Here is a 24,289-nt window from a genome sequence, read left to right as displayed (position 1 = left end):
CATTTTCACCAAGACTAACACCATTAAATCGAAGTGTGCAAATTATGTAAATTTTACATATCAGGTGCAAAATCAGGGGTAGGATGTGGATGAAGGTATTCTAAAGCAGTCGTAAATCTGGTAACTAGAAAGCCATGTGACACTGATGGAGAGGGGGGCCAATGTGACGTCCCTGGTTCAGACAAGGGAGGAGATAGAGAAGTTTCCTGTTTTCTAGCCACCTCAATTCTGATACTCTGAATATCAAGCCTTCTTATTATTAAAAATAGGTCTCTATATCATTAAGCGTCTGAAACCCTAACTCATGAATATTCTAAAGTTCTAAACAGGTTATTTCAAGTGAATTCAGTCTGGTGTGTAAGGATATTACTATTTTGGAATCAACTGGTACCAGATTGTATTCATCTTTAAGGCTAAAAGAGCAATTTTCCCCAGGTAACATTTCAGATAAATACTGTGAAAAGGAGAACACGACTTGTGTGGAATCTGCTTAAGCCTAAATGTGTCCCAGCTTTTCCTTATTAGCGTTTAGTGTCATGGTTCCATGCATGATTTTAGTTGGCCGTTATTTAAACAATGTTTAAAAGAAGTGTTTTTCTTAGTGATTTGTCTGAGACTGGCAAGGATGGAAACTGATATTTATAGAGGAGGGGTGTTTTATATATCTAATCTCATTTAATTCAAGTGAAAATTCCATGAAGGCCATTATTATAGGCCCATAGTTCCGTATCCAAAACTCTTAGAGTCAGAGGATATCAGATAGCATTACCTCACACCCCCAGCAAAGTCTAGGACAACACTCTCTAATGAGCCACAGATAAATAAAATGAGTTTGCTTGATATAGATGAGAAAATATTTATATACTATTTTCAGAGTTTTCTGCATGTTTGAATTCTGGAGAACATACTGTGACCCAAATTGTCCCCATCTTACAAATGAGAAAACCAGCTTTGGAGAATTAGGAAGCAGAGGTCACACAGCCAGTAAGTGGTGGAGGCAGGCTCAAACCAGGTAGAAAAAGCCCACTATGCTGTGCTGCCTTACATGTTTGAGTGATGCTGATGCCCCAGTAATATTGGAACTCACAAGCTGAATTCCACAAGTAGGAGGCAGCAAACTAAGTTGCCAATTACAGTCATGGTGTTTATTAGTACTAATGATCTGGATGTTCTCTCTATTTCTTTTTAAAGTGTTTTGGTGACTCACACAGATGCAGTAAAAATTTCGGATTTTGGTACATCTAAGGAACTCAGTGACAAAAGTACCAAGATGTCCTTTGCTGGCACAGTCGCGTGGATGGCACCAGAGGTGATACGCAATGAACCTGTCTCTGAAAAAGTTGATATATGGTGAGTGGTGCCGTCTGTCCCAACTAGAAAGCCTCTCCCACTTCACCCTATTAGACCTTTCCTCCTTCAACTCTTCTGCTTTCCCAAAATATTCTTTAGTGTCCCTCACTCCTGGCTGATTTCAGTCTCCTCTTATCTGAGGTACTAACCAGTGTAATGATGAATGTGTTAAGAAGGATTGAGAGGTAATAGGGTGAATATGTATTTAGTAAATCATCAGTTTTGGAGACTTTCACAGAATGTGCTGAACTCTCTGGAAAATCGAAAATTTACTTCAAATAAACATTTAGTATCAAAGTCTTTCTGAAATATATTATATAATTCTCAACTTCTTAAATAAAATACATTAAACAAAGTTTACTTAGTCTTGGTGACTCAGACCATCACTGTATATATCAGTGATGTACTTTGCTGTAATACAGTTTATGTGCTTTAGAGCTATCTGAAGTATATAATAGGACTATTTGCCCTTTTAAGAAACAGTCCCCATGAGCTATGCTATTTTTTTTTGACCTTTTAAAAATCTTTATCAGTTTTTCCTTTGAGATTATGAATCTTTACTATTAATAGTATATTTCCCCGTAGTTACTTTTCTTCCATTCTTAAAATTGGCTACTAATAACTTTTAGCCTTAAAAACAAAATAATAGCATATATTAAAATTACATGTAACACCAGAATAAGATAAAGTAGAAATGTGGGATCATTTGTAATTTGGGTAATTATTACCAACGCATACTCCTTAGGGATTATACCAATTACGTTCCCAACAGAAATGTGTAAGTATTTTCTCAGTCTCACCGCCAAAATGTGTTAAATTTTTGGATTTTTGCCAACCATCTAGGTAACAAATGGTATCTTGGGTGTGGCTTTAATGCACATTCCTCTCATAAGTTAGGTTGTTCATTTTTTCATATGTTCACAAACCATTTGTAATTCCTTATTTGTGAACTATTCTGATCCCTTGCTAAACTTTCTGATCTTCATTCTTATCAATTTATAGGGGTATTTTGTATACTAAGGAGATTAGCCTTTTGTGCATAGGAATTACAGATACTTTTCACCTTTGCTATTTTGTTTATGGTGGAGTTTTCTCCATGCTAGATTTTTTTGAAAATGCTCTCCCCTTATGGCTTCTGGATTTCATAACTGGAAAGCCTTCACCACTGTAAGATTAGTAAAAAGAAAAAAATTTCTCATGTGTTCTTTCAGGATGTTTATGGCTTCATTTTTTCTTCTCACATTTGAATTTTTGATTCTTTGGGAATTTATCTTGATGTAAGATGAACTATAGATTTAATTTTTCCCCCAGTTGTCCCAATGGCATATATTGTATAGTCTGTTTTCCCTCATTGGTTTGGGATGTCGCTTCTATCACATACTCAATCCCATATGTATTTGGCCTATTTATGGATCTTTATTACATTCACGGAGTCGGGCTGTCTATTCACGTGCCAGAGTTAATTATGAAAACCTTATAATATGTCTTAATATCTAGCAGCATTGGTTACCCCTTACTGAGTTTGTTTTTCAGAGTTTTTCTGTTTCTGTTCTTCTTATGGCAGTATTAGAATTTTGAAACTGGTTATACTTTTGATTAAAAATGAATAGAGAACAAAAATACAAACCAGTCTTTCTGCCGTGTCTTTGGTACCTGTTCCTGGTACTACTGTAGGTCTTTTGGAGTGGTGCTTTGGGAGCTGCTGACGGGAGAGATCCCTTACAAAGATGTGGACTCTTCAGCCATCATTTGGGGTGTTGGAAGCAATAGCCTACACCTTCCAGTTCCTTCCACTTGCCCTGATGGATTCAAAATCCTTATGAAACAGACATGGTAAGAAATATATTTCTCCCAATATTCTCTTTTACCTTCTTCCTCAAAACCACATTTAAAACTTCTCTAAAACTTCAGGGAGGTCTCTAATATGGATTTGGAGCAAATCAACTGGTTAAAGACTGGTGGACTTGGAGTTATTTATAAATAACAAATTTGTTATATCCTGCTACAATAGGCCTTAATAAATGATAGCTATGGTAACTATTATTACTTTACTTGTCCTAAGGGACTATTATTATCAAACAGGTCACTGATCCTACAGATTTCCATTTTATTATTATAGGTTTCTCATAATTACATTTTCCTTTTGCTCCTCAGTGCATGAACACTGCCTGAGAAATAGCCAGGTGTGGAGCCAAAAATGTTTTTTATAAAGCAGAATAAAATCTTTATCCTCCTGGACCCAACTGCCGCAGTGCACAAGCTGTCTTTTTTTAACTTGTAGGCAGAGTAAACCTCGCAACCGGCCTTCTTTCCGGCAGACGCTCATGCATTTAGACATCGCTTCTGCTGATGTTCTTGCCACCCCACAAGAAACCTACTTCAAGTCTCAGGTGAGTCTGGAAACTCTCTTCCAGTGTGCTGAACACACAGACAGGGAGGTCTCGATGAGAAAGAGTAACTCAGAACCATTCCGATTCTTCTAACAATGATACAGCCCTAGTCATTGTGAAGCAGTAATTATGATCCCTCACACAGAGGAAATTTTGGAGCTTTTTAAGCACTTAAGATATATCATTATCTCATTTGAAAGGAACATGTATTGGAATGTCATCCTTATAGTGGTGAAACTGTTGAAGAGTAAAGAGGAATATATTTGAATTAGAATTACTCCTGACCAGGGGCGCCTGGGTGGCTCAGTCGGTTGAGCGTCCGACTTTGGCTCAGGTCATGATCTCGCGGTCTGTGGGTTCAAGCCCCGCGTCGGGCTCTGTGCTGACAGCTCAGAGCCTGGAGCCTGCTTTGGATTCTGTGTTTCCCTCTCTCTCTGCCCCTCCCCCACTCATGCTCTGTCTCTCTCTCTCTCTCTCTGTCAAAAATAAACATTAAAAAAAAAATTTTTTTTTTAAATTACTGCTGACCTTCATGAAAAGATTGCTTCCCTTGAAGGGGAAAAGCTAAAGTACAGAGGAGGGAAGTGAAATACCAGAGAGAGAGAGCCCATGATAGAATCAGGCCCAGAGAGAACCTTTCCTCTACCTTTATGTGTCACCCACGAGCACCAGATAAAATGTAATTTTTTTAATGTTTATTTATTTTTGAGACAGAGGGAGACAGAGCGCGAGTGGGGGAGGGGGCAGAGAGAGAGGAAGACGCAGAATCTGAAACAGGCTTCAGGCTCCGAGCTGTCAGCACAGAGCCCGATGCGGGGCTCAAACCCACGAACTGTGAGATCATGACTTGAGCCAGTCAGACGCTCAACTGACTGAGCCACCCAGGTGCCCCAGATAAAATGTAATTTAATGTATCTGTTAGCCTTTACTGTCTTACGGACCATTCCAGACTTATATCTTAAAACAATAAGCTTTAGTTTAGCTTATGGTTCTGTGGGTCGGCAGTTTGAGTGGGCGGTTCTCCTGCCGGTTCCACTGGGCTCACTCACATATCTGTAGTCCATTGCTGGGTCCCCTGGGAGGCTGGCAGGTTCTCAGCAGCTTCATTCACAAGTGTGGTGATTGGCCGGCTGTCACCAAGAGCACCTCGGTTCTCTTCCACGTGGCCTCTTGTCCCTCGGCAGCCTAGCTTGGGCTTGTTCACAAGCTGTTATCAGGGTCACAAATTCGGTAAGACAGCAAGACCCAGGGCACAAGGGATTTTTAAGCCTAGGTGTGCACCATGCGTGCTAATGTCTCTTTGGTCAAAGCAAGTCACAGGCCAACCCCAGGATGAGAAGCAGACTTCACCTCTTGGCGAAGGAATCTGCCCCGGCACTCTGTGAGGGCATAGGTGCAGAGGGGGAACAATTTGTGACTGTTGAATAAAAATGCTGTAACGTCATAAGGATTTCATCTCTGCACTCACTTGCAGTATCACTTAAAAGAGTCATTCTCGGAGAAGACGTTTTATTAACAATTGGTATCTCAGTCTACCCCTCATCTCCACCCATCTCCAGTGGGTGATGAGGGTACCTGCCAGGAAAGTATGTGTTGAAAAGAGTACCGCACTGGGAGGGGCATCATCCCTGCGAGTTCAACAAGCCCTCCAGTGTGCTTTACGACTTGGCCCGACTCGAGGCTTGGAGTACCTGCTTCTTACGTGTCTGATAAATGCAGACACTCTGCCCATCAGACATTAGGGGATACCTTAATAAAAATACAAGGTGGGGTGTTTTTTTGTTTGTTTTTTGTTTTTTGTTTTTTTGTTTTATCTCGGACCGCCTAAGGACTGATAAATCAGAGACTTTTATCTTGTTGCCCCAAGTTCCAACACACACTCTATGGTCCACAAACGTAGCTCTCCTCACAACTGTGTCTTTAAATAGTCAGTATTGCCCCCACAGATCTTTAGTGTTTCTGAGGAATTATTATGTAAGCAAAGTGTTTGATTTCAGAGAAAACGCAAGGATGTGGGGGGTTGACTTTATCATATCATTTCCTATGTCCTTTGATATGCATTCCAATAAACTCCCTTAGAACTTTCAAAAACCATGACCTCTCTATTCAAATACACATAAATAAGGGCCACTGGAAAAGAAATCTGCCCAATCTCTTTTTGTGTTTGTATTCATAAAAAGACTTAGGCCCTTTCGTGAAATGAAAGAGAGTAATAGTAAGTACTTTCTAAGGAGTCTTTTAGACTTTAGGATATGATTTCAATCACAGCTTTGCTTCCCTTACCATAAAAGTATATATACCAAAATTTGGAAAAGCAGTTTTTGGTGACAGTACTAACTCACAAGCCACTGAGACTGCATAACTGTATATACTTGGAAAACTTCAAATTCTAGACAGATTTTACCTGAATGCTCCCAAAACGTCACTTATGAAGCCAGTACCATATTTTCTGAGTACCCACCCTATGCAAAGTACAATGTCATGCAACTAAGCACCCACATTTGGTATCTTTATTTGTACAAACTCACTTTTACGAGTAAAATTGAACTCAGAAAAGTTTCTTTGGGGAGCACCTTGGTGGCTCAGTCGGTTAAGGTCCAACTCTTGATTTCAGCTCAGGTCATGATCTCACAGTTCATGAGATCGAGCCCCACATTGGGCTCTGTGCTGACAGTGCAGACCCTGATTGGGATTCTCTGTCTCTCTCTTTCTCTGTCCCTTCTCTGCTCATGCTTTCTCTCTCTCTCTCTGTCTCTCTCAAAGTAAATAAATAAACATATTCTTGAAGGGAAGAAGTGGGGGAAGAAAGGAAAGGGAAAACATTACATTGGAAATCTTACAATATCCATCAATTCTTCTACATTTTTCTCCCAACATGAAATTTTACCTCTCCTTAAAAAGCCCCAAATCTGCTATCCTTGCTAGTTCCTAGAATTATTTCAGATACTTACAAGCTGATTTGTCTCTGGGTCTGAAATTCAGACTATCTCTGGCTACTGATAAAGTATTTATGAACTGAGTTTATGTACTGAAGTACTCAGAAAAGCAACAGACTTGAGTCTAAGCCCTTGTCCTATGATCTTAGACAAGTTGCTACATTTCTCTAAACCTCAGCTTACTCATCTAAACAATGAAGATAATCATCTCTTCTCTTCCTTATGGAGTTTTAGCTAGGATCAAATGAGAAGACAGAAATGCAACTGTATTGGAAACTAAAGAACTATCCGATTTAAGATGTTATTCATGGCCCACAAAGCTACGGAAATGAAGCTTCCTCCAGGTTGTTACATGCTGTTGAGCTCCTGAGACAGATAAGATGGCAGCTGGGGAACTCCTCTTCACGGTGCCTTGGTTTTATGCCACCCCAAAGGGGAAGAGCTGGTTGTGCCCCTCGTACCTGAGGCTTCCCCTCCTCCTGCCTGCTGACAAAGCCCTGTCAGCATCAGTTATCAATCAGCGGTGGTTAGCCACAGGTCTCCACTTTCCACCAAAACTGTCAGGCAAGAGCACCGGCAAGAGCCCAGCTGACTTCTTTCTGAGAGAAATTGCTTTAGCTGTTGCTCAGCCTACACACGTATAAAGATGCAGCACACACAGAACAGATGAACGAAGCAACCAATTTCAGTACAGTATTAGATTCTGCCAAAGCCACTGCCTTGTTCCTAGGCAATAACCCATTTCTCCAAGTAGGCAATTATTGTTCCTGGTATTCACTGCATTTGATATCAGTCTTTAGAAAACATTTTATCGAGGGTCCCAGATCCCTGCTGCTAGGTGGGCCACGTGCCCTGCTTCTAAGTTCTCCCACCACCCTCTGCTTTTTGTACCATCTGGTTCCCTCTTGAGTACCACTGCGACCACTCAAATTCGGGGGCTGGGAGTTGCAGACACCAAGCTCATTATAGGGACAGACTGTGCTCCTCAAGAGTAATCTCACCATGGGGCGCCTGGCTGGCTCAGCTGGAACAGCATACAATACTTTATCTTGGGATCGTGAGTTCGAGCCCCTCATGGAATGTAGAGATTACTTAAATAAATTTTTTAAACTTAAAAAAAAAAAAAAGAGCTATCTCATGAGCAAGTAGGTACTTGGGCAGAGGCTGGGCACTTCCTTACCTGGGAAGGCAGTAAAGGGGATTCATGTGCCAGTAAAGGGTTGGCCTTGATGACCTCTAAGTCTTTTCTGATTCAGAATCTATGATTTCCAGCCACTTAGCCTCCTACGGTCCTGCTTCTCTCTTCCTTCAGCTAGGCTGGAGCTGGCTCAACTTCTTTTTTTCCTCTTTAAAATTTGTGGTAAAATACATAGAATACAAAAATTGCCACTTTACCCATTTTGAAGTGTACAGTTCAGTGGCATTCATTAAATTCACAACATTGTGAAACTGTCACCACAATTTCCAAAAGTTTTCATCATCCCATTAAGCAATAACTTCCCATTCCCTCCTCCCCTCGCCCCTGGTAATCTCTGTCGTCCTTTCTGTCTCTATGAATTTACATATTCAATCTACTGATTGAATAACTGGAAGGCTGGAGAAGACAAAAACCTTTTAAATGTTGTGACCTTTCCCAGGCCTTATCCGGGACATTAAAAGGATCCAGTTGGGGTGCCTGGGTGGCTCAGTTGGTTAAGTATCCAACTTCAGCTCAGGTCACGGTCTTGTGGTTCTTAAGTTCAAAGCCCCACGTCAGGCTCTCTGCTGTCAGCAGAGCCTGCTTTGGATTCTCTGTACCCCCCCCTCTCTCTCTGCCCTTGCCCTGCTTGCACTCTCTCTCTCTCAAAAATAAACATTTTTTTAAAAAGAATTAAAAAAATTTTTCTAAAGGATCCCATTAATGGTAATAACCTAGGTGTCACTAGATTTTTCCCTTACCTGCTTATGCAAGAATACCTTGTGAAGCACCTTGTGTTGCCTCCCTTCACTGCCCCCCCCAATGCATTTTGGGGGAATCCCCAGTAAAGAGTGGAGATCTCAGTAACTTCATACATAGTAACATCTGCTCTGCTTTCCACTGAATGGCCAGACACAGTAGTCTCCTGCCTAGTATCTGCTAGATATTACTTTATGGGTTAGCATTGTTTTCTGCCACAAGACCATAGTCCCCATCTGGCATCCATTGGGTGCTGCCATATCTTTAAGGCACTGCCATCACCCACTGAGTGCTGCCATTTCCTGCTGTAACTGAAGCTTGGAATTCTCAAGATTCCAAAGCTGCATATTGTTCTATTTACACAATGACCTCTTCCTTTCTCTGGTGAGTTACACTTTGTTAAAGGTAACAGAGCAGTGCTGTTTACGGCCCAGTGTTTTACAGGCATTTTAATGAAACAATGGGAAATGCTTCTCCACTCTTATCGTGGCTTTGTTATAGGTCAGGTTCATGTAGGATTCCTCCTTCTCTCATGCCATATGTTCTCTCCGAGGCACCTCAGTCTTTACAAATTGGTTTCAGGCCTACCCACCTTCCATTTTTTTCAGATATACCCAGACATGTCTGCACTGAAGATTAAGTGCAAATTGGAACTCCTATAATGTAAAGATTCTAAGCAAATGTGGTGAAAGTCCAAAATTAACATCTACCAGTAACACTATACCTGCCGGGAAAATATATGATTAATCAGTACTGGTGTTTTCCCATATATCTTGTTCCCTCTTCATAGGGAAGGGGGTACTTCTTTTTGGAAATCTCCTTTTTAATAGGTTCCAATCTTCCAAAGGGTTTATTTCCTCAAGAAATGAAAAAAAAAAAAAAAAAAAAAAATCTATTCTGTGACATCTGATTCCTGACCACCAGAGGGAGATGTTTCTTTTCCTGGTCCCTTCTTTTTAGGTATTGTACTAGGATCTACTCATATGTTTTTGCACAAAAGAGGACACTTTAAGGCCCAGACCTGGCCAGCTCCCTTATCCTTTTTTGGTCTAACATCTCTTGATTGTCAATATTAGGCTTTTTTTTTTTTTTTAAATGTTTATTTTTGAGAGAGAGAGAGAGAGAGAGAGAGAGTGCAAATGGGGGGAAGGGCAGAAAGAGAGAGGGAGACACAGAATCCAAAGCAGGCTCTAGGCTCAGAGCTGTCAGCACAGAGCCCAACGTGAGGCTCGAACTCATAAACCGTGAGATCATGACCTGACCTGACGTCAGACGCTTAACCAACTGAGCCACCCAGGCACCCCGATCTTAGGCTTCTTGAGGCTCAGATATTCTTTTTACTTCAGACTTTGATCTGATGATTGACAGAACAGCATTACTTTAGGAGCTCAACCAAACCTGCATTTATTGCTTAGATACTGTCAAAGAGTGTTACCAAACAATGGGCAGTGCATTCTGGATCTTTCTGATGACCTTGACTTTCTGATGACGTTGGTCGGCAGGTTTGGTGCCCAAAAGTCAGCTGACTGACAGAAATCTTTCTCCAATGGTCAGTCAACATATATAGAGAGATACATGAATGTCTAGTGTATTATAAATAGATTAGCAGGATGATCACTTTTTAAATACGTATGATATGATTTCCTCTAAAAACTAAATGAGAAATAGCAAATTTGGGGAGAAACCTTCTGGAATTTCACAATTACTTAAGCATAACTTCTTCCATGATCTAGAGAAATAATTTTAAACATGAATCTAAAAGTAATAGAATAGCTCCAGAGGAAGAATATGTAATTAGAGGCATTTAGTTATATGTCTAGCCTTTACTGGAAATTATCTTAGTCTCATTAGCTTCTTGGGGATTGTAGTTTATATGTCATTTGAGGAAACATCTCCTTTAGCTCTTTTCTAGAAATTGCCTGTAGACTATATTGCAGCAGAGGTTTTTCTATTCCCTAAAATTTAGATAAAATGGGCTTGGAATTCCATGCTCTGTGGAAAGTTCCGTGTCCTAATGCTTCTGTGAATTCCTGGGAAATTTATAATTTCCTGGTCCCTCTGGCTCTGCCTTTCTAAAATTTTGGGGCCCCATCCCTGCCATCTTGTGGTTGTTTCTCTATCTTTGTCCTGTCATTGACCCAAACGTGGAGTTCAGCACCTTTCCTTGATGTCTAAAAAAACAAAAACACTCATCCAAAGTCAAGGTGAATGTCAGAGACTTTACTAACGGTTTAGGAAATTGGAAAGGGCTCACATTTTGAACAATCGAACTCACATATTAGACATTTTATCCCCATTCTAAAAATTTTGTCCAACTATTAAACAGTTTAGCCATACTCTTTCTCCTCCTCTTTGTCCTTTCCTGTTCTTTCCCTCACTCCCAAATTCCTGTATAATTTCCTATATTTGTATTCCCAACTCCTGTTGTTCCTTCCCCTTGGGTCTTCTACCAATATTTTTTCAAGGTATTTTCATAAACAGAACCTCAGAGGACTTCTGGAGCCAATTGTAAACATGATCATATTCTCACTAGCATATACTTATACAGAGGGTTACCAGAGCCTTTCTTTCCAACCAGGTCACCTCAGCCACCATCTTCACTTAAAACTGAGCTCTTATTCCAGGGGTGATGGCTAGTATGCCAGCTGTGATATTTCTGGTGGCCAGTATTACAAGAAAACTGGAAAAAGAGACAGCATCACATGTGGGACTAAATACAGAAAATAAGGTCATGGTGTGTGGGGTGGGGGGTGCAGATAGCGGAGCATGAGGTATTTTGCTGTAATCAACTAATAGTTATTGAACATTTATTTGTTAAGTCTCTTCAGTAAAAGCATTCAGGGAAAAAAAAAAATCTTGCACATGACCCCATGGTTCTATCAGGGATTAACACTCCTAGACTATTAACAAAGTCTAATTTGTCCTACCCAGGCTGAATGGAGAGAAGAGGTGAAAAAACACTTTGAGAAGATCAAAAGTGAGGGAACCTGTATACACCGATTAGATGAAGAACTGATTCGGAGGCGCAGAGAAGAGCTCAGGTCTGCTGCTCTGTCCTTGCCCATCTCTTCTTGTCCCTAGATCTTCAGATACTGGCAGGAACTCTCCTTGTGAATCACCATTTCGCCTCGTACACACCTTTCACCTGTGCTACTTACTGTTAATTCTCTTTAAAAGTTAGCTGTCCTTTGTACTGCTGTTCTGTCTTCTCCCTGCAATCTTGTTATCCTCCTTTATTATATCTCTGCAGCAAACACTCTTGGAGCAATGCTCTTTCTTCATTCAGTGCCTGTCCTAGGTGACCTGGAAGGCAGCACTTTATAAGACGTAGCGCCTGGTCTCAAGGTGCTTATGATCAATGAAGAGGTACAAGACACAGTCATAGATAGCCACTGTATTAGGCAAGATCTGTACCACAGATAAGTGCAAGGTCACAGGGTCAGCCTTGATTGCATATTCCCATTAACATATAGTATTCTTATTAAGATACCGTCAACACTGCACAAAGGCTACAAAGTATACACAAATCACATTCAGATTTTATCTGTGGCCCTCCTGGCTATTCTGTGTAGCTGGATGTGACCCCTAAGGATAAACCAAGTGAAAGCTTGGGTTTCCCATCCCCCACTCCTTGTCAGAGTCATTACATCAAAAAGGGCATCCTTAAATTTAGACGACACTCAGACCAATGCTTTTTTTTTTTTTTTAATGTTTATTTTTGAGAGAGAGCCAGGAAGGGGCAGAGAGAGAGGGAGACACAGAATCTGAAGGAGGCTCCAGGCTCCGAGCTGTCAGCACAGAGCCCAACACAGGGCTCGAACCTGTGAACCGCGAGATCATGACCTGAGCCGAAGTCAGACGCCTAACCACCTGAGCCACTCAGGCGCCCCACACCAATGTTTTTGAGATAAACCATCCTGGTTCTTATTTCTTTAGTGCAATTCTTTGTTCTCCCCCAAGGTAGCCAGCTTTGCTGATGCTGTATTTTCTTTGATAGGCATGCTTTGGATATTCGTGAACACTATGAGAGAAAACTTGAGCGGGCTAATAATTTATACATGGAACTGAGTGCCATCATGCTGCAGCTGGAAATGCGGGAGAAGGAGCTCATTAAGTATGTATCCAGACTTCTGTCTGTCCTTACTGAGTTGGGTCTACCAATGAGCAGAAATGTACTGCTCCTCCACACTGCTACTACTCAAAACTAAAAATAGCAAATACTTTATTCAATTACCCAACATTCCCTAAGGGATGTGCTGTGCTCAGGTCTCTTCCCCTGAAGAAGTTTCAGTTGGGTGGAGCTGGTCGTAGAGAAATGTGCACTTGATAGCCATTTGCAACTTCACCCTATTGAATGACCCCAAGAAAGAGTCCTCATTTCTAGAAAAGCTTGGTGTGGATGAGTAGGAGCTTTTTGCCCCCCCAGGGAAGTAAGGTGGCTGATGAAAGTGGTTTAAGGTACTCTTGACAAGGACAAGAAAACCCGCTGGTCCTGACCAAAACAGCGACCGAAAATAAGTAGGTCATCTACCGTCGCATTGTGTCTCCCATGAGGTGTGTTGGGGGAGGGAAGGTCAGCCCCTGAGTCCACCTGAGAGTAGAAGAGCACATTTAAGTGACATTAGTTGAATTTCGTATCTTTTCTCCCCTTTTTAACCTGAATAGTAACCTTGTAATTCAAAGAGCATATATCTGTTAAGTGTGCCCGGCATCTGTGAGTGGAATTAGCCTGTGAAAACATTCTGCCCGTCTGTCTACAGTGACTGAGATGTGGCTTTTCCTTTCATTCTGCAGGCGTGAGCAAGCAGTGGAAAAGAAGTACCCTGGAACTTACAAACGACACCCCGTCCGTCCAATAATCCACCCCAACGCCATGGAGAAACTCATGAAGAGGAAAGGTGCGCCTCATAAATCAGGGATGCAGACCAAACGGTGAGACACTGTCCCAACCTGGTATTCAGAGAAATGGGAAAATATCTCCCTAAAAATACATTATCACATCATGGTTGGTGTGTCCACTCCATAGCTCATCATTGGCACACTTGCCTCTAGATAAAACAGGATGGGAAAGTGAGAGAATGTGTCACAAACTCTAGGAGTCTAGTTTTTACTGCCTGAGGACAGAGATATTTATTGACTTAGCATGGAATAGTGAAAAGAAAAAGCACTTGGGGCCAGACAGACCTAGATTCAAATCCCAGCTCTGCCTCTGATAAACTGCATGATGTGGGTCACGTCACTTGACCTCTGTCAACCCCATAGGTAAAATGGTGTAACGATCACACATGAGATTTCTTTTTCTTTTTTTGACCCGTAGCACACAGAATTGGGTTCATCATAATTCTTGTTTTATGCAACATTGGTCCATGTATGTCCCACTTTTATTTATTCATTGAGTTCTTTTTAACAATGTAGTAAGTGTCTATAAATCTACCACCAAAAACAAAAGGGGGGGCTTTGATAATTACCTATACCCAACCGTGTGGGTCCCGTCATTTCTACTCCTGCATGGGACTTCTGTGAAGTTTAAAAAGATAAATGTAAAGAGTGTCTGGGTACCTCAGTCAGATAAGCGTCCGACTTTGGCTCAGGCCATGATCTCATGGTCTGTGAGTTTGAGCCCCACGTCGGGCTCTGTGCTGACGGCTCAGAGCCTGGAGCTTGCTTTGGATTCTGTGTCTCCTTTGCTCTCTGCCCCTCCCCACTCACACTCTGTTTCTCAAAAATGAATAAATGTTAAAAAAAAATTTTAAGATAAAATTATAAACCATAGGTGCTAAAAATTAGTTTTTGAATAATTTTTTAAAAGGTTGCCCTTTCCACTAATTACAGCACATTTTCCTTGTATTAGTTTAATCTTAGAATGCTCTTCTAGTCAGTTGTTTTATTATCAGGCTCTGCTAGATCCCCATTCCTCCCAAATAATGGAGAGTGGACTCTGTTCCAGCCAAGTAATGTAGAGGAGAGAAATGTCCCTAAACCTGGGGTATAGACCCAATGGTGAGACCTGAGAACAATGCAGTAAGGATCAAAGTAAGGACAAAATTAAAACCAAAAATGTATTTTAAGGCTTTGAGAATGGTGGCCATTCCACCATAGCATGACTAATAGAAGCTTAAACTACTAAGGAGTAACTACATGGATTAATTCCAATTTTGCTTTTACTTACCACCCCTGACCACCTTCTAGTCAGTTCTGAGAAACTGTTTGCAGATGGCACCTGGCAAAACCTCTGAAGATCCCAACACCTCTTTGTTTTGCTGTATTAATCAGGGACAGAGTTCACCTTCTGGCTCCTCCCTCCATTCTGCTACAGATAAAACTAAGAGCTTTGGAGGAGAAAATAGTATGAGCTCACGTTTACTTTTAATTTTGGCTATGAGGAATATGTTTGGAAGAGTTTGCCATCATCAGCAGATGCTTAGTCTCCAAACTAACTGAACTCATCCAGGAAGGCAACCTGGAACAGGTCTTTGAGCTGCAAAGAGTTCTACTTGCCCCTGGAGGATTTCACTTTCAGATTATTTGGACAGTCCAATGATTAAGTTAGAAGCCCAGTGACCTCTGAGGAGATCAGAGAGGAAAATCCATCCACCATCTATGGTGTGTCAGTGTGGGTTCAGTTGGGGACTAAAAAGAAGAGAATCGGAGTTCAAGTATGGATCCCCTAAGCCTATCACAAGCAAGTATAATCCAGTACAATAGTCTAAACACCTCATAATAAAGAGAAGCTTGGAATGGGGAAGAGCTATTCCTTAGTGTCAAAAGACTGGGGTTTGAGTTATGAGTCCTGGCATTTAACTTATTTTGTGATGGATACAAGTCAATTAACCTCTAGGATCCCTCAGTGCCATTATCTATAAAATGAATATTGGAAAATGAATCATAGGAAACAAGTGTTTTATACATTATAAAGTGCTTTGTAAATGGTGAAGTGCTGTATCATTGTTATTCTGTGATGTTTGTACTGCTAGGTTCTATAAAAGCAGGCTTCACCTGACTTAGGACACTTATTAATTTTTTTTTAACGTTTACTTATTATTGAGAGACAGAGAGAGACACAGCGTGAGCAGGGGAGGAGGGGTAGAGAGAGAGGGAGACACAGAATCTGAAGCAGGCTCCAGGCTCTGAGCTATTAGCACAGAGCCTGACACAGGGCTCAAACTCACAAACTGTGAGATCATGACCTGAGCCGAAGCTGGTCGCCTAACCAACTGAGCCACCCAGTGCCCCGGGACACTTCTACCTCAGCTCTCTTTTAGGTCCCACCCTGGCCAGTCACTGTGTAAGTAGATACCCATAAATGGGCCTTGGATGGCTCTCTTGCCTCAGTAAAAGCCCCAGGACCTCCTCAATTCACATATTTTCTCTGGCACAATTTGGCCAGGTGACCACAGAACCGTGAATCTGAGGCAGGAAGACACTTATAGCAGCACAATACCCTGCCCACATTATTATATACCAGTGTTACCTGGAACTTCTGTTCTAAGATGAGCCTTGAACCGTCCTCCTGAGAAAGAAGAAAAACCCATCTGCTACAACCTGATACCTACTAATTTCCGGTGAGCCCTAGCTATTTAAATGCTGTCCTCAGTTCAGCATCATCTGAGAGTGTGTTAGCTCTTGGGGCGCCTGGGTGGCTCAGTCGGTTGAGCATCCAACTCCTGATTTCTCAGCTCAGGTCATGATCTCACAGTTCATGGATCGAGCCCTGTGTCATGCTCTACACTGTCAGCACAGAGCCTACTTGGGATTCGCTCTTTGCCTCTCTCTCTCAGCCCTCCCCTGCTCGTGTGCTCACATTATTAGAAATGCAGACTCTTAGGCCCCAGACCTGACCTATTCAACCATTTTAATAAGCCCCAAGTGATTTGTAGGTACCTTTTTTTTTTTAATTTTTTTTTTCAACGTTTATTTATTTTTGGGACAGAGAGAGACAGAGCATGAACGGGGGAGGGGCAGAGAGAGAGGGAGACACAGAATCGGAAACAGGCTCCAGGCTCTGAGCCATCAGCCCAGAGCCTGACGCGGGGCTCGAACTCACGGACCGCAAGATCATGACCTGGCTGAAGTCGGACGCTTAACCGACTGCGCCACCCAGGCGCCCCTATTTGTAGGTACCTTTAAGCTTGTCCTCTGAATCTCTGATAAGCCAGACTGGAAATTAGGAGAAACTTCTCGTCTGGATTTTGCCAGTAATGCACTGTGAGACCATGAAACACTTGGGCTTTGGATTCCTCCTCACATAAGGTGAAGACAGGACTGTATCTGTGGTTTTCAAGCAACGTCTGGGACACCCCTGGGCCCGCATAGAGGTGTCAAGGATTACTGAAGAAGTAGAGAAGATGAGGAGGGGGAGCCCTGCAGGGAGGGGGTTCTGCTCTGCCACCCCTCTTCAACTGTTCCACTATATCTGGCGGGGCGGGGGGGGGGGAGGGGAGATATACTTGACATAAAACATCATATTCGTTTCAAGTGTACAATGTAACAATTCAATAAACATGTATATATTTTGAAATAATTATCACAGAACTCTAGTTATGTGATCCATTCATCTGCATAAATAATTCAGCATAAATAATTACATTTTGGGGGCGTGTGGGTGGCTCAATCGGTTAAGTGTCTGACTTCAGCTCGGGTCGTGATCTCACGATTTGCGGGTTTGAGTCCCGCGTAGGGCTCTGTGCTGACAGCTCAGAGCCTGAAGCCTGCTTCGGATTCTGTGTCTTCCTCTCTCTCTGCCCCTCCTCCACTTGCACTGTGTGTGTGTGTCTCTCTCTCTCAAAAATAAACATTTAAAAAAAAATTTTTTAAATAAATAAATACATTTTTTTTCTTGTGATAATAACTTTCAAGATCTCTTAGAGACTTTCAAATATGCAATATTTGAAACAGTTGACCATTGAACAGCATGGTTTCCAACAAATGCACTTATATGTAAATGTTTTGCAGCACAGTCCAGTATATGTATTTTCTCTTATGATTTTCTTAACATTTTCTTTTCCCTAGCTCACTTTAAAAATACAGTATATAATACATATAATATACAACATATGTATGAATCCACTATTTATCTTATCAGTAAGACATCTGGTCAACAGCAGGCTATTATTAAGTTTTCTGGAGTCAAAAGTTATGCTTGGATTTTTGACCGTGCATGTTATTCAAAGATCAACTGTATCATTAACTATAGTCTCCATGCTGTACATTACATCCACAGGACTTATATATTTTATAACCAGAAGTTTGTGCCTTTTGGACGCTCTTCACCCATTTCACCCATCTTTTCCTACTCCCCATATCTGGAAACCACCAGTCTGTTCTCTTACTATATCTATTTTATATACTGAATTTCTCATAATTCATTTAAGAAAAAGATTCTGTTGTTTAAAAAAAGTTTGGGTCTTCCTGCTCTATAATTTGCTGATTTGTGTCTATCTGGTCCCAAAGAAGGAAGGATGTAGTGGTCCTACCTGGTATCCTCAAGTCTCTGCCCATACCCATTCATCAATCAGAAACCAGCTATTGTTTACCTGTGCACCCTGGAATCAGTGTGTGTGAGGTTTACCTTCAAGCTCTGGCTTCCTCTTGCACATGACCTACATGACCAGCCCAGACAGCACTTGAAAACAGGACTGTGAGAGGACCTCCTCCCGTAAGGAGCCAGGACAATGCCAGGTCACTCCTCACTGGCCCTTCTCTTGCTGGGTCTGTTCAACCTCCTAGGCTCCGTACTGTTTCCCCTTCCTCTGGCTCCACCCCTTTCTCAGTCTTCCTTAAACATTTTTGAGTACTGAGTGTGAGCAGGGCTCCCTGCTAATGCCCCTCCCATACAGAGATGGATGGACATAGTCCCAGACCCAGGAGACCATGTCTAAACCAAGATCCTTGAACTTAGCCTCTTGCCTAATTAATCTGAGGTTTCCTTCTCTTGTATCAGACCCCTGTGATTTGTGATCTTTTGTGGGATCTATCTAGATCCATCATCAGACAGATTTCTAATCATGGGCAAACCCATGCCTGTGCTTTGGCATATTGACACCAGGCTGATAGATGAGATTATAAGGAAGAGATTAAGAAGCCTATAGGGTAGAATTAGAATTTAAAGGGATTGAGTACCTTAGCTAGTGAGGCACAGAATAATATCCAAAAGGAATAAAGGAAATCCTCTATGGGTGAACATCTAAGTTGCTTCTAATTTTCTGGTGTTTTAAACTATGGTATAACATAACATCTTCAGACACACATCTTCATGCACATCTGTTGTCTCCACTGGATAAATCCCTGCCTATGTGACTGCTGTATCACAGGGTGTGTGTGTATCTTAAGGTTTGCGTTACATTTCCCCTAACTTGAATGTGTATTTTCATACGTTTAAAACTCAACCTTTTGTTTTCTCCCAGGCCAGATCTGTTGAGATCTGAAGGTATCCCCAGTATGGAGGTGGCTCCCGCCGCATCCCCTTTGTCTGGAAGTCCCAAAATGTCCACCTCAAGCAGCAAGAGCCGATATCGGAGCAAACCCCGCCACCGCCGAGGGAATAGCAGAGGCAGCCATAGTGACTTTGCAGCGATCTTGAAAAACCAGCCAGTGCAAGAAAATTCACCCCATCCCGCTTATGTACACCAGGCTCAATCCCAGCACCCTTCTTCCCATCACCATAATCCTCTGCAGCAGCAATACCAGCAATGCCCTCCTGCCGTGCCTCAGAGTCACCATCCCAGACTCAACATGCACGGACAGGACATTGCAACTTGCGCCAACAACCTGAGGTATTTTGGCCCAGCAGCAGCCCTGCGGAGCCCACTCAGCAACCATGCTCAAAGACAGATGCCTGGCTCTAGCCCTGACCTCATCTCCACAGCCATGGCGGCAGATTGCTGGAGAAGTTCTGAGCCTGACGAGGGCCCAGCTGGCCCCTGGGGCTGTTGTCAGGCTGACCCTTATGACCCCTGCCTCCAATGCAGGCCAGAACGGTGTGGTTCCTTAGACATACCCTCTGCTGAGCCAGTGGGGAGGAGACCCGACCTTTTCAAGTCACCAGCACACAATCCCCTCTCGGAAAATGCCCAGGGTTCTGAGAAAATGGAAGAAAATGAATTCAAAGGTTGTAGGTCTGCATCATCCCTTGGCATCCCTCATCACGTCACCCCCCCAGTGCTACCTCGAAACACAAGGCCCCTGCAAAAGGTAAGCCGTAATGACAACAGCAGTATGTGCCACTGCCTTCGTGGAATGTTAGAGCCTGTCGTGTGGTGCATATTGGAAAACGTGTAACATGTGTCCGTTTTGTAAAAGGATGTGATGGCAGAAGCATAAACAGAAGGGTTTTTTTAGCTTAGGTGCTCTCTTGCCACACTGCTTAAGTGATAGAGAGAATACGCTTTGGGAACTACTGACCCCAGAGGACTGGTTCAAATATATATAAGTTATAAATAGATAACCAGGGATCTGTAATCAAAACTAGAACTACCCTAGCCTAGTCATGATGGATGTTGCAAGAAGAAAGGGTCCCATTATAAAACAAGTTTGAAAAACAGTATTCTCTGTCCTCTCTTGGAGATTCCTTGTGCACATCAACAAATCCTAGGCTTTAAAAAAATCATACAGGGGCGTCTGGGTGGCTCAGTTGGTTAAGCATTGGGCTTCAGCTCAGGTCATGATCTCACAGTTCAGCTGTTTGAACACCGCATCCGGTGAGCTCCAGCCCCGCTTTGGGTGAGCATGTGTCCCACTTCGGGTGAGCTGGAACCCTGCATCACCTGCTTCTCTCTCTCTCACTCTCTTCTTCCTCCTCTCTGCCCCTCATGGAATTCTCTCTCTCTCCCTCTCTCTCTGCCCCTCATTCACTTGTACCCTCTCTCTGGAAAAAAAAAAATCATACTGTACCTTGTTTAATCCAGCATTTTCCTCACCTAGTTGGCCATAATGGCTTTAAAAATAACATCTATTAATATCCCATGGAACTAGCCTTCTTCATAATATATTTTGGAGGAGTGTTTGCCTGGCTCAGTTGGTACAGCATGTATGTGACTCTTGAACTTAGGGTCATGAGTTCAAGTCCCACGTTAGTTGTGGAGCCTACTTAAGAAAAAATAAAATATTAAGAAAAACAGTATATTTTGGAAAGCCCTGCCTTTATTAATAACCATCATGACCCAGTGAGTTCTTTGTCATTCAAACCTGTTCTTCTCCTCCTCACCCACTAGATGCCTAGGGTTTATTAGCTTGGAGGCAGTCTACCATAGTGGTTAACAGCATGAGCCTGGGAGCCAGACAGATATGAATTCAAAGCAAGGCTCTTACATTTAGAACCTCTATGCTGCCCTTGTCTATAAATGGGGCAAATACTGGCCCCTGTCTCACTGGCTGATGTGGATTAAATGGGTTAATACATATAAAGCATTTTGAACAGGGCCTGGAACATAACAATCTTCCAAAAATGTTAGTTCATTTTGCTAATGAGTTAAAAATAAGATTACGTATGAAAAGTATTTAGCACAGGGCAGATACCCACTCAGTCCTTCAGTAATGCTTCACTTCAGCAACACTCAGCAGGAGCTCAGGTGAAGGAATGAAAGGGTCTAAAATGTAAATGAGCTTGTTTTGGTCAACTAGACATTTAAAAGAAGTTGACATATATTTCAGAATGACTAGAATCAGGGATGCCTGGGTGGCTCAGTTGGTTAAGCATCTGACTTCAGCTCAGGTCATGATCTCACAGTTTGTGGGTTTGAGCCCCATGTCAGGCTCTATGCTGACAACATGAAGCCTGGAGACTGCTTCAGATTCTGTCATCCCCTTTTTTTCTGCCCCTCCCCCACGCCCACTCTGTATGTGTGTGTCTCTCTCTCAAAAATAAGTAAACATTAAATAAAAAAAGAATGACTAGCATCAAGAAGATAAGAAGTAACAAGTTGGAGAGGATGTGGAAGAAAGGGAACTCATGTGCAGTGTTGGTGGGAATGTCAACTCGTGCAGCCACGATGATAAACACTATGGAGGTTCCTCAAAATATTAAAAATAGAACCACCCTATGACCTAGTAACTTCACTTCTGGGTATTTACCCAAAGAAAACGAAAGCACTAATTAGAAAAAATATGTGCACCCTTGTGTTTATTGCAGTATTGTTTACAATGGCCAAGATACGGAAATAACCTGAGTGTCCATCAATGGATGAATGGATAAAGAAGATATGGTGTGTGTGTGTGTGTGTGTGTGTGTGTGCACTTATACACACACACACATACACACTTACATACATACATATATTCATACATACATACAATGGGATATACTCAGACACAAAAAAAGAATGAAATCTTGCCATTTGTGACAACATGGATGGACCTAAAGGGCATTATGCTAAGTGAAATAAGTCAGACATAAAGAGACAGATACCATATCATTCACTTATGTGTGGAATCTAAAAAACAAAACAAATGAGCAAAGAAGAAATAGATTCATAAATGTGGAGAACAAACTAATGGTTGCCAAAGGGGTGGGGGTGGGGGAATGGGTGAAATAGGTAAAGGGGGTTAAGAGGTTCGGACTTCCAGTTATAAAATAAATAGGTCACAAGGGATGAAGAGTAAAGCATAGGAAATATAGTCAATAATACTGTAATAACTTTGTAAGGTGACCTATGCTAACTATACTTGTTTTGGCAAGCATAGCATAATATATGCACTTGTTGAATCACTATGTTACACACCTGGAACTTATATAAAAATTAATTACACTTCAATTTAAAAAAAAAAAGTTGAAGCTGAGGGCTACTATCTCAGAACTGTATTTCTTCTCCCGAGTGCTTCTCCTGAGTGACTAAGCATTCCCAGAGATTAAGTTGTGTTTTGGGTGCTCTTACTCCCTATATGGCCAGTAACATGTATTTTTTTCAGTAACAACTTTATTGAGATATAATTTACATACCATAAAGCTCTCCTATTAAGTGTACAACTCAGTGCTTTTATTCATAGCTATGCAGTCACCACCACAACCAATTTTAGAATATTTTCATCATCCCACAAACAAACCCAGCACCCTTTAGCAGTCACCCCAGTCCCCTCCCAAGTAACATGTACCTTTGAGCCATTCTGATGCCATTTTGATGCATTCTTTGGGCCCACGGGCCAGGAAACACACACCCCATACATTTGGCCTCCCTGGAACAGCACTCCCACAGGACAGTTCAACTTCTCTCGACCGGGATACACTTCTGAGGTATGCCTAGGGTAAATGCTCATCTCGGCAGTCAGTATAACCCCATGCCTGTCTTTACTACTCAAAAAGGCATATCAGAATACAAATTGGTAAGAGTGATGGTATATTAAAACTGACTTTAAGGGGCACCTGGGTGGCTCCGTTGGTTAAGCGTCCAACTTCAGCTCAGGTCATGATCTCACAGTCTGTGAGTTCGAGCCCCACATCAGGCTCTGTGCTGACAGCTCAGAGCCTGGAGCCTGCTTCAGATTCTGTGTCTCCCTCTCTCTCTGCCCCTTCCCCGCTTATGCTCTGTCACTCTCTGTCTCCAAAATAAATAAAAACATTTTTTTAAAAATTAAAAAAAAACCTGACTTTAAAGTAAATTATCCTCAAACTTTGGTACGATTACTTGGGCCCAGTTACCCACCTTGCAAGGGGTGATAGTAATCCAGTGCATCATGATTCTGTGAGTAAGGACAGCTGATTTTAAGTGTGACTGTTCTTATGTCCTCAAAGAGAAATGAACTCTTCCTGTGAAGGAAGATCATCTTCTCAGGACACTTACCCAGACTTCCAGATGAACCACAGAGCCCTAGCAATCATGAGGCCTCAGATGTCCCAAGCAGAGCTCCCTTATCCTGGCCAACATGCGGGCTCAATAATGCACTGAGCACCTGTTTAGTGCAGTGTATGCAGTGTTGTATTCATGGTGGAATGAGAAATACAATACAAGATATGGCCTGACCCTCAAATAATGTATGCCTTAGTAGTGCAAATGATGTAAGCATAGTAACTATAATATTAGTGAAAAGGTGACTGGTGACATAGAAGGGGGAAAGTAGTTGTTAGGTTTTGAAGAATTGAAAGATCACTTCTTGGTGGAGTCCCTGTGTCAGGGCCTGGAACCATGAATAACAATAATTACAAGGCTGCCCCCAAATCCAGACCTTGTCTCTAGTTTCCCCTCCTCATCGCTCACCTTGGACAGTCTCATGGAGTCCTCACCTACCTGAGGGCAAGGCTCACATTTACTCAGGTCTGTGTGTCTTCCAGCAAAGAGCACAGACCCAGTCATCACGGACACTGAGGAAAAGTTGCTGAATGAATAAAGGAAAACATATGTGTTTAAAGATGACATTCAGCAAACTACTATTCAATGCCTTTTTATTATAATTAAATCTTTTATATGGAGTGTGTGTGTGTATGTGTGTATGAGAGAGAGAGAGAGAGACAGAGACAGATTGAGGTAAAACTCTCCCCTTGTTCTCCTCAGAGTGGAGATGACTCCTCAGAAGAAGAAGAAGGGGAAGTAGATAGTGAAGTTGAATTTCCACGAAGACAGAGGTAAAACCAATAAACACCTGTGACTGCTTTCATTGTAATGGGGAAAATCCTGAGTTTGCCATACCTCCTGTTCAGTCACAGATCACCTTCGAACAACCACCTTGTAGGGAGATTTGAACTCACATTT

General features: G+C 42.0%; 1 protein-coding gene across 11 annotated transcripts in view; it reads left to right on the top strand.

The window, feature by feature from the left end:
• The window catches only part of MAP3K13 (mitogen-activated protein kinase kinase kinase 13), a 175,986-nt gene that overhangs the window by 140,315 nt on the left and 11,382 nt on the right, over positions 1-24,289 (top strand). For all 11 annotated transcript variants that reach the window (XM_045502695.1, XM_045502697.1, XM_045502694.1 and 8 more), the window contains 8 exons: positions 1,192-1,350; positions 3,025-3,183; positions 3,632-3,740; positions 11,544-11,653; positions 12,610-12,726; positions 13,407-13,544; positions 19,016-19,802; positions 24,092-24,162. In XM_045502695.1, the coding sequence (XP_045358651.1) occupies positions 1,192-1,350; positions 3,025-3,183; positions 3,632-3,740; positions 11,544-11,653; positions 12,610-12,726; positions 13,407-13,544; positions 19,016-19,802; positions 24,092-24,162 (1,650 nt within the window). The remainder of the gene's footprint in view (positions 1-1,191; positions 1,351-3,024; positions 3,184-3,631; positions 3,741-11,543; positions 11,654-12,609; positions 12,727-13,406; positions 13,545-19,015; positions 19,803-24,091; positions 24,163-24,289) is intronic.

This window comes from Leopardus geoffroyi, chromosome C2 (assembly GCF_018350155.1).
Source record: "Leopardus geoffroyi isolate Oge1 chromosome C2, O.geoffroyi_Oge1_pat1.0, whole genome shotgun sequence".
NCBI lineage: Eukaryota > Metazoa > Chordata > Mammalia > Carnivora > Felidae > Leopardus > Leopardus geoffroyi.
This window is presented reverse-complemented; position numbering and strand designations above follow the sequence as displayed.